At 51.0% G+C, this 10650-nt stretch overlaps 1 protein-coding gene across 1 annotated transcript; it reads left to right on the forward strand.

The window, feature by feature from the left end:
- Nucleotides 1-1616: 1616 nt before the first annotated feature.
- Nucleotides 1617-10164, forward strand: MMP11 (matrix metallopeptidase 11 (stromelysin 3); the record flags this gene model as incomplete). Its single annotated transcript, XM_009082467.1, has 7 exons — nucleotides 1617-1867; nucleotides 3106-3249; nucleotides 4279-4412; nucleotides 7137-7384; nucleotides 7669-7873; nucleotides 9234-9491; nucleotides 10031-10164. Coding segments are annotated over 7 exons (1374 nt in total), but the record flags the coding sequence as incomplete, so codon positions are not given.
- Nucleotides 10165-10650: the final 486 nt, after the last annotated feature.

Here is a 10650-nt window from a genome sequence, read left to right on the forward strand (position 1 = left end):
GTAGTCCCTCCTCCCACTGGATGGATTCTCAGTGCCATGGCTGGTGGCTTGGGTAGGCTTTCCTCTTTAGGATGTCAAATGTCTTTCCCTCTTTGCATGTGTTAATAATGTGGTTCCTGTGGCATGTGAAAGTACACTGGGGCACCAGGACTGTTTTGGTTCTAAGGCAAAGGCTGGCAGGTGGCAAACCACCCAGGGTGTCTGCGTGGCTGGAGTGGACAAGCCAGTAGGCTCAAGTGGTGACAGACACAGGGAAAGTCTAAACTGACATGCAGACACCTAAACTGCACCTTGTGTGACCTGCCTGGGTCCTTTGTCCATCTGTGCATCACTCAGAGGCACGGGGCCACGGCAGAGTTGGGAGCTCACTAGCGGAATTAATGCCAAGGTCTTCACACTTCATTCCAGCCCGCATGAATGGGCTCATTGTAGGGAACAGAGTGGCGGCAGCACGCGGATTACACGGCATCATGGCAGCTCTGGCACCATGCCATCCTGACCTTCGTGTCCCTGGCAGGGCAGCCAGGAGAGGTGGCCTGCAGGAAGGCAGCTCTCTGCAGAGGAAGGAAGGGCAGCCCTAAAGCCCAAGTCCTCACTCTGGAGCTCTGTGGGACAGAGCCTGTCTGTCCAAGTAGAGGTATGCCCCTGCAGCATCTCAGCTCCTCCCACTGCTCAAACACCTTTAAATCTGTCTGCACAAAATCAGGCAAAAAATCTGTGTTTGGCCCTCTGCCCTGCGCAGCAGTGATGTGGACCAAGCACCTCTCAGCCCACATGCCTCACAGCAGGTTGAAGATTACACTTGGGTTGTGTTTGGTGGTGGCCCCATAGTCCTGCTGTCAGGTGGGAAGCCAATGGAAGTCAGCAAATTAGCATTAATTAATGTTGTTAGGAGGAACCATGCTTTTCCAACTGAGTGTGAGAAAGCCCAGGTGATTTTATCCCAAGCAAGAGTCCCAGGTGCAGTGAGGCAAGAGGGTATGGTCCTCAGGCAGTGATAGGGGCTGCAAGAACAGTCATTGCTACCCTCTGCCCCATGGGCTGGGGCTAAATCACCCCCCAGATCCATGTGTCATGCTCTGCAGCTTGTCATGTCCCCTAGGCATGCTGTGAGCCTGCCCGTGGTGCCAGGACAGCAAGGGCACACCACGGAAGTGACAACAGGGAGTACAGCTGTGTGCTGAGGACTAAAGGCTTCTTCCGATTAATATAATCTCTACCCAGGGCCAGGAGGGAATAAAGGATGTGGGGCAAAGGGGGAGAATTTACTCCCTAGTGATTTGTTTTAGACTTGAAGGGTCTGGTTCTCATCCACAGCTTGCAAAAGTATTTCCTGCAGGCCTGCTGCCAAGGAAATGTGCACCAAAAATAGCCCAGTGCTTAGGGGGTGCCATGGCATGACATAGTGCCTCCCAGGTGTGACCTGGCCTCGGAGCAGCAGAGCCCAGTGAACAGAGGATGTCTGTGGGGAGTAGTTTGTGCCTAGAAGTGGGGGAACAGCCCCAGGTAGAGGTGGAACTCACCACTGCTGGACTGCCATGGGCAGATATGCACCACTCTGCATCAGGAAGTGTCTTCTCAGATGCTGAAGTCATGGCTTTGCTTTTGCCTTTTAGGACATGTCTCGAAAGCATCACACCTGGAAGGAGCAGAGTCCTTGGCTGTCTTCCTTGGTGAACGCTGTGGGGACTGGTGTGCCTGCCAAGGGTTTCTCCATGGGTGCAGAAGAGCAGGTGGCACGCTGGAACCCGCCCCGGTGCGGTGTGCCGGACCTGCCGGTGCTGACAGACACACAGAATGGGCGGAACCGGCAGAAGAGGTTTGTCCTCTCTGGCGGACGCTGGGACAAGACCGATCTCACCTACAAGTAAGAGAGGCCTGAAGGGAAAGTCAGGCTGGTTTGTTTCTCCCTCCCCAAACCTCTCAGTCTGATGTTCCCTGGAGTGCAGCACATTGAGATGTGCACATAAAAGCTGGAGAGCAGGCAGGGGCCAGGGGAGTCACATGCTGAACCACCAGCAGGGCTATCCTCAGCACCTCCACATCTCTTCGTGCATGTGCTCCATAAACACAGCTGCCCACCCACCCCTGCCCAAGCACGTTCTGCGCAGCCGTTGCATCAGCCCTCGGTCAACCCCACACCAACACCCCCATGCACATACATTCACTTCCCTACATCAAAGCCCTGACACGTGCCAAACTGAGCCTCCACCACCAGCCTTCTCCTGCTGTGCCTTTGGCCCCACAGCCACCCCACAGTGGGCTCACCTCACAGTTTATTTTAAAAAGATCTTTTTATTCAGCTGTTATTGATGTTCCCATAAACATGACTTCAGTGTAAAGTTTTGCCCAAATCACCCCACACATTCTCAATGGTGAATCTACTCAACAGGCTGGTGGGAGGGTTGTGCTGCCTCCCCAGCTTCCCCCAGGCATATGAGTGGAGAAGTGAGCACACTCCTATGGACCTTGACAGCGTATAAATCATCTTTTGCTTAATTCAGTGTAGGAGATAGTTCCTCACGGCGACAGGAGGTTGTAGATAACAGAAAGGCTTCTTCCTTTTTTTTTTCTGTTTGGTCAACAGTGTTAAAGAAAGAAACACAGCAGAGACTAACACACAGCAACACTGTTGATGGAAGGTAAAGAAACCTCCCTCTGTGGCAGACCTTTCAGTCTGCTCATTTTTATAGGAGGGCAGAAGCGGCAGCAGCTACTGTGAGTGAGCCCAGGTTTCCAGAGGCAAAAAAATTGCAGAGATTGAGGAGGAGAAATCACACCACTCCCAGGAACTTCTGTGGTGGTGGCTTTACGGGGGACAGACCTGGGGAATGCTGCAGCACTTCACTCCAGAGCAACATTGACCTGCAAAGTTCGCCAGGGAACTCACCTCTGGCCCACCAGCCAGAGGGTTTCAACACTGATGGGATTTATCTGCTGCACATGCTGCTTGGAAGAGGGTTCTGGAGTATGGATTGGAGATGTTCTGGTGCTAAGAGAGTGACAGCCCTAGTGACATTGATCCTAGTGCTAGTATCTTCATGACAGCAGTGTCCACAGGACAGCACCTGGTGCTCTCCTCATCCAGTGTCTGTTGCCTTTCAGAATTATCAGGTTCCCGTGGCAACTTGTAAAATCTAAAGTGAGAAGGACCATCGAGGAAGCTTTGAAAGTCTGGAGTGATGTGACCCCTCTGACCTTCACTGAGGTGCAGGAGGGACGGGCTGACATAGTCATCGATTTCACAAGGTGAGCATGGTGGGCAGCAGCACCCTCCTCCCAGACAGAGGAGCAGTGCTCTAACCAGAGCAGACAGCTGCCAGCTCACAACTTAGGCACTTAAATGCAGGCTCATACTTCTGCTTTCAGACACTAGGATCTTTTTGGTTTTGTTGTTTTGTGTTTTTTTGTCAGTTGTGGGCTGCTTGGTGTAAGTGCAGCTGTTCCACACTGGCTGTGCACAGCACCGTTACTGATCATTCATTAATTCTCCTGGTACATTTATGTTTCTCTGCCCACAGGCTGTTTTCTTAAGAGTTTGTTTTGACTTTCCATCTTCAGGTCCTCCATCCTGTCCCTTGACTGAACGACGTAACTGTCTGCCCAAAGACAAATATAGTTTTCTTGGTTAAATGAATCTTGGCTCCTGGCCTGAAATTCCCTTTGGCAAAATAAGCACTGGGGCAAAGACTTCCCTGTGCTGCATGTTTGCACAGAACTAATGAAGGCAGTGGAGACTGTCCAAGCAGTGATGCGATTTGCATGCTGTGTACTTGCCTCCCTCAGCTCTCTCAAGTGGCCACATCTCTCATGGGTTTCCTTCATTAGTCATCAGTGGCTTGGCTTGAGTGAGGACCTGAGAGTTTGGCCGGGTTTGCTGCCAGCTGCCCCTCCACATCCCTCCGCCACTCAGCACTGTCAACTTAATCTTGGCTCGAGCAGTCACCTCCTTAATTCTTTAGGCTCCACGGTCAGCTTTGGACTGGGAGCTGAAGAGGGGGAGGGGAGAAACATCCTTGAGAAAACACACAAACTCCTCAGGGCTTGGTGTGACTGAGCTCTGCTTCCACAGTGCATGGTGTGATCAAACTGCTTCCTCAGTGCCCTGATGCAGAACCAGGTTTGTGGCAATCCTAAGGGCTCCAACCAGTTGATCTGGACTGGTGGGATGAACTGCTGTCCCTTTGCAGTGGCTCCCACCTTTGGCCATATGATGCTGTTCACTGGAGGTACATGGCCCTTTGTCTGAGGTATAATTACAATGTGTCTTCCCTCCAGGTACTGGCATGGGGACAACTTGCCTTTTGATGGGCCTGGAGGGATCCTGGCACACGCGTTCTTCCCCAAGACACACCGTGAGGGAGATGTCCATTTTGACTATGATGAGACCTGGACGATTGGGAACAACCTGGGTATGGCACTGTTTCAAGGGGAGCTGGAATGCTCCAGGATGCTTATTGATGCACTTAGACATTATTCACTTGTGGTGTGAACAGGGACCCTGTAAAACTGAGAGACAACAACCATTTTTGTGGTGTGCACTGTCATCTCCCACCACTTAGAAACCTACTGTTAGTATTCAGATCTTTTCATCTTTCAGCCACAGCAGAACCTGTGTCCAACACCAGGACCTTCCTGATGGACTCCTCCCATGCAGGGGTAGCAACAGAGACAGCCCCTCCACCCAGCTACATGCCCTGTCACTTGGGAATTGGCAGGAGTTGTTACAAATAAAACAGGGAAAGGATGAAGGAAAACTGAGGCTCAAGCACTGGGTGCTACAGTTGTCTGCCAAAGGACAGCCTCAGCCCCAGTCCCTGCATGCATTCTTCACCATCTGCCCTCATACAAGTCCATAAAGGGAAACCACCCAGGCTCCAGCTCCATCCCTGTGGCCTGGGAATGCTCTGACCACAAACAAGGCCACATCCAGTCAAGACTCTTTTTTTAATTTTTGCTAATAATAGATCTAAGCTGGTAGCTCTTTGCTCGGGCACTCAGGGTCTGGTGTCACAGTATCTCGTGGGATACCACAGTACTGCCTGGGACCATCTGGATCACTGCCCAAAGCATCACTTTCTGGAAGACTCACCAAAATTAACTCAGGTCAGCTCCTCCTCCTCCTTCCCAGTTTATCTTCAGGGACAACGAAACAAACACAAAGCCTAAGTTAACCCCCTGCATCTTCAGGGTTTTCCAAACATTTTGCCCATGTCACTGGGCTTCCCCAAAGCCCAAGTCATTGTCAGCTGTATGACAGCTTGACCCTGCGTGGGGCACAGGACTGCTGTGTCTCCAACCCTACTCACACTACCCAAAACGAGAACCACAGAGCGAGCACCAGACCTCTTTGCAGAAGTGTTTCTGCTCCCGGGGGAGGGGTGGACTCTGTCATTTTTCACCCTCTGTTGGGGTTACCTGTGTTGTTGAAGAATTTCCTACATTCTTCCATAATAGTGTTGGAGGCAAACCAGGAACTGCAAATGGACACCAATTCCCATCAGAATCCAGCTCTATTCCATGGCATTCCCCATCCTCCCCCCCATCTTCCATAAATAAAAGCTCTTTGGAGCTAATTGCTGTTTAATATGCTGAAAACAGCTTCACGATATAAACATGGATAAATCCTTGACTCAGCTCTCAGTGAGATGAGGAAATCCTTAGCCTCATTTTACAGATGGGAGAGCAGAAGTGCAAGCAAGGGCTAGGGTGTGCCCTGGGGTCATCCCAGAGCCGTGCAGGAATTGGGACCCCACGTGGAGGACTATCCATGAAGGACAAAGGGATGCTCCCCAAAACAGCTCCTTGAGCCATTCCGTTGTGCACCTCCACTGGAGAATCTGACAGCACAGCTGATCCGCCAGCACTGGAAAGCATCAAGTGAGAAGCCTGCCAAGCTAAACAGAAGTGTCTGAAAGTTTGTAATAAATCACTGACATAGAAATCACGCTTTCTCAGCTGACCTAGATGTGTTGATTTAATCAGGTCAGTGCTGTGCAAGTTCATTGCTTCGACATAAAGCTGACCAGTGGAGGAAGACAGGAGCTCACCTTCCCTTCTGCCCTTCCCAGGTGTTCCTCCCAGCAGTATTCTCCCTTTCCCATCCCCTTCTGGTGCTGAGAAGTGACCTGCTCCTCTGAAGCCAGCAGGGAAATCCTGCTTGGAGCAGCGAGGCTGGCTGATTCACATCCCTGCTGTTCTCATCACTTGGGCTGCAGCTTGGAGGATTTCTGGCTGAAGGCAAGTGAATGAATACACTGGGACTTGGCAACAGACTCCACTCACAGTGAAATTTATCAGCTTCCAGGATCCATTGGAAACTAAATGACACCTGTCAAATGATAAATTTTTGCATCAATGCTACATTTTTGCATACCAAAATCCACTTTTCCCCTGCTCCTTTTCTAGATGTTCCAAGGTCATGTATTCCTGAAATGTGATCTCCCATAAATCTACTTGAGTCTGGTTAAGAAGTCTCAGGGCTTGACATTTGATCATTTTTATGGATTTATTTCTAAATGTCACCTTCTTGACACAGTCCCCACACAAGCAATAAATGAGCTCCCTCTGCTGTCTGTGACGACAGCCATTAACAAGGTTTAATCCCAGAGCATTCCCTTGCTGACGCTGGTATCTTCCACAGTGGATGTGATATAAATGGGATGTGATAAACAGCTGTAGCTAACAACTACAAACATCAGCCTTACCACCCCACCACCTGTGTCTGTGGATCATACTTCCTTCTTCATGCAAACTTCTTCTTTCCAAGAGCCTTTACTTCCTGGTAGCCAATGAGGTGCAGGAGCCTCTGACAACAGAATCACAAATTATGAACATGCCCAGGCTAAAACCCAAGTGTATGGATTCACTCACAGTGCTCCTGAACCAGTGAATCCCTTAATTATGCCCACTGACTCCTTTAAAAACCCACAAAAACACATTGTGGAGCTAAACAGAAAAAAATCTGGGAACAACAACCTGCAAGCATGGTAGTGAAGGCAAATTACTTTTTCTTCTTGTTAAGAGTCCTACAACACACCTCAGTGCACGGTCCATGGCTGGTAACTGGTAGGAGCAGGCCCAGGAGGCAACAGCACATGAGCAGGCAAAGCATATTCCATCTTCTGTCTTTGCAGGCACTGACCTCCTGCAAGTGGCTGCTCATGAGTTTGGCCATGTCCTGGGCCTGCAGCACACAGCTGTCTCCAAGTCACTGATGTCTCCTTTCTACATCTTCCGCTACCCACTAAGCCTGAGTGAGGATGACAAGCAAGGTATCCAGTACCTCTATGGGAAACCCACACAAGATCCTGACCCAACCCCAACTCAGCCAGCAGAGCTGCCCCAGCCAGACCTTGAAACAAATGAGATCACCAACGCAGAGGTGAGTGAACAGCTTGTCCCTGTCCTCTGCTGCCACGGAGGCTGACAGCAAGCTGGTTTGCTGTGTGCCTCTTCCACCCTCACTGCTGAGCCCAGGCCCAGACCCCACAGCTGGCACTGGGATGTGCAGGGAGGGGATCTCTGGTAGCATATGCCCAACCAAAACTGGCCAAGAGCAGGGCAGTTGCCTGGCCACAGGGACTTGCCCTCCACCGAGCCCAGGCTGGGCAAGGGGGCTCCCACAGTCCCAGCACCTGACTGGCTGTGCCTTGGCAGGCAGTGCAGCCCGACGCCTGCAACACAGCGTTCGACGCCGCAGCCACCATCCGAGGGGAGCTCTTCTTCTTCAGGTCCCGCTACGTGTGGCGGCTCCGAGCTGGAAAGCTGCAGGATGGTTACCCAGCTCTGGCCTCCCGCCACTGGCAGGGGATCCCCAGCTCTGTCGACGCCACCTTCGAGGACCCTCTGGGCAATATCTGGTTTTTCCAAGGTAAGAGCTGAACTGGGATCAGACGGCTCAGAAATGCATCTCCTTTACTTAGATGTAGTCAAGGAGTCAAGTTCCTGGGAGGATAAATGTTCTGAGCATTCCAAGCAATCCAGTGATCCTTGTTATTTGTTTCCTTCTCTATTTAAACTTTTTAGCAGATGTTGAGGGGGGAAGAGAGAGTGGAGGGTTACTTTTATTTTAGACACAGCCACAATACGCCATTCTCCTTCCCTGGAACACAAACATTTGTTACGAGCCTCTGCCCTGGTGATGCTGCTGGCAAAGGAGAAAGAAGGAAACACTTGCTCCATCTCTCCAGCTGTCATGGGAAGCACTGTGCCAGAAGAGTGCCAGAAGAGTCCCAGCATCTTCCCTGGTTGTGAAACTCCTGTGTCTGTGTCCCCAGGGACCTGCTCAGGGGATGGACAGCACCTTTTCTGCTCCTCAGAGACCTGGATGTGGAGTTTCTGTAGTACCCCGAGACTGCATGAGCCTATGGGGAGCCTGTGTGCAGAGCCAGGCAACCTCCAACCACCACAGAGATTAAAAATGAAACCACCTCCTGGCCATCTCTGGAGTTCAAGGCCAGGAACAAACCCCATTTCAGCTCCACTTTTTTCCTTAATGCTCATTCCAAGTGTAACTTTTATAGCAGGGATGCAGAATGACATGGGAATGCAGCTGCCCTGGGTGTGCATGCCCTGTCTGTGCTCCATGAGACTGAGTACCAAAATCACACCACATGTCTCTGCAGGCAGAGCTCCTGCATAAACACACTACTTAGCATCTGACCTGCACACAAGGACTTAACAGTGCTCAAATTGGCAGGCTCCTACCATGAGTTAAAATGAGATAAGGGGAAAGTATTACATGCCGTAGGCTAATTACAGAGATCCCCACTTTAATCTAATCTGGAAATATGCTTCCAGTCTCTATTTCATCTTAGCAACTTCTTTCTGGTTTATGCAGATCACTCCTTTCTAGTCACATGCCCCCTTTGTGCCCATGCATGCCCACATGTTCTCCAAGCACTGAGGTTGCCGGGTAGAGTCTGGTCCCTCCAGTCAAGTCTTTTAGAACTTCCACAAATAAAGAAAAGACATCTGCTAAAATGGACCTCCTTGTCCCACCACTGACACCATCCACGCCAGACTGAGGTGGGAAGCCAACTCCTCACACTGACAATATTTTGCACACATCAGTGACTGTGTCCATGACACTGGTGGGGGTTTTGCCTCTCAGGCACAGTTCCCCTGGGAGCTCTGCCAAGGCACCAGCACCAGCTGCACAGTTCATTGCCAAATTATCAGACACCAAAGTGTTTCTGACCCCTTGTCTCCCTTTCCTGTCTCCTCGCCAGATTCTCAATACTGGATTTACGATGGCGAGAGACGGGTATCTGGTCCCACCCCGATTGTGGACCTGGGCCTCCCTGTAGCCCCTGTGCAGGCAGCTCTGGTGTGGGGGGCTGAGAAGAACAAGATCTACATCTTCAGTGGAGGAAACTACTGGCGCTTCAACCCTCACACACGCCAGGTGGACAACATCTACCCCCGTGCCATGGCCGACTGGCGCGGTGTCCCACAGGAGATCGACGCGGCTTTTCAGGATGAGTTTGGTCAGTGCAGCAGGGACATGGCCTGCTCTGGGGTGAGAGTTCAGGCTGACACCACTGCCCAGCTGGAGAAACTGAGCAGATTTAGACATGGGGGATAGTAGACACTTTCCAGCCATAGCACATGCCATATAGTGTAGAGAGGGGCAGCTCCCTCCAGTGGGTAAGGAACTGAGGCTTTTCTTCTCACTGAGAAGTGAGAAGTTGCATCATCATTAATTGCAACAATTGATATACAAGTGTCTGATAGAGAGAAGTCAAACTTCTGGGCTGGCTCACTACATGGGTGGAGCATATTTAAACCTACCAGGAAAATAAAATAAACCCCATCCTGGTTACTTTCCCATCAAAACACAAACTATGAAAGAAAAGTGGAAGCCACAAGCCTGGGTCCAAGTGAAATCTTGATGTCAGCATTTCCTGCCTCTTCCAGCTCTTTTGGTACTGCATGTGCTGCAGAGTGACAGCTGGACAAAATGCTGGGAAACAGCTCTGAGCCACACAAACCCTGTCTCTTTTAACTCTTTCTCTCTCCCCCACAGGTTTTGCTTATTTCCTGAGAGGCCGAGATTACTGGAAGTTCGATCCAGTCCAGGTGAAAGTGCTGGAAGGCTACCCACGCCAGATCAGCCAGGACTTCTTCAGCTGTACACCTTCCTCCAACTCCTTCAGATGAGGGGGATGCCTGTGTCCTCCACGCTTCCCTTTCATCACCCTTACCTCCAGCAGCCACACAGAGGATTCCCTGTGCCATTCCTGGCTTCTTTCCAGGCTCAACATATGACACAACAGGTGTCTGCCACAAGTGACAATGTTTGCTCCTCTCTCCAGTTCAAAAAAATTCAGTCGTTATCAATGTAAAAGCAGTTGCCACGTTCTTTGCAGGCAAGAGTGGCCGCGCTTTCCTAGCAATAGCATCCCAAAAGCCATCAAGACAGCCTGGAATGGGATCATGTTCTCATAATTAACCTGGACCCCATCCTGTAGAACCGACCCGATGGCATTTCCTATGTTTACATCGCTCACCACAGCGGTCCTTTGGTGCTCCAGGCTCCAGACGCTGGCCGGGGAGCAAGGCTCCCCCAGCCCCAGGCAGGGGCTTAGAAGGACACTGACTGTCCCTGCGGAGCGGTGCCGACTCGCGGCAGCCGCCGGGGTCACT

This window comes from Acanthisitta chloris, unplaced genomic scaffold, assembly GCF_000695815.1.
Source record: "Acanthisitta chloris isolate BGI_N310 unplaced genomic scaffold, ASM69581v1 scaffold32730, whole genome shotgun sequence".
Lineage (NCBI taxonomy): Eukaryota > Metazoa > Chordata > Aves > Passeriformes > Acanthisittidae > Acanthisitta > Acanthisitta chloris.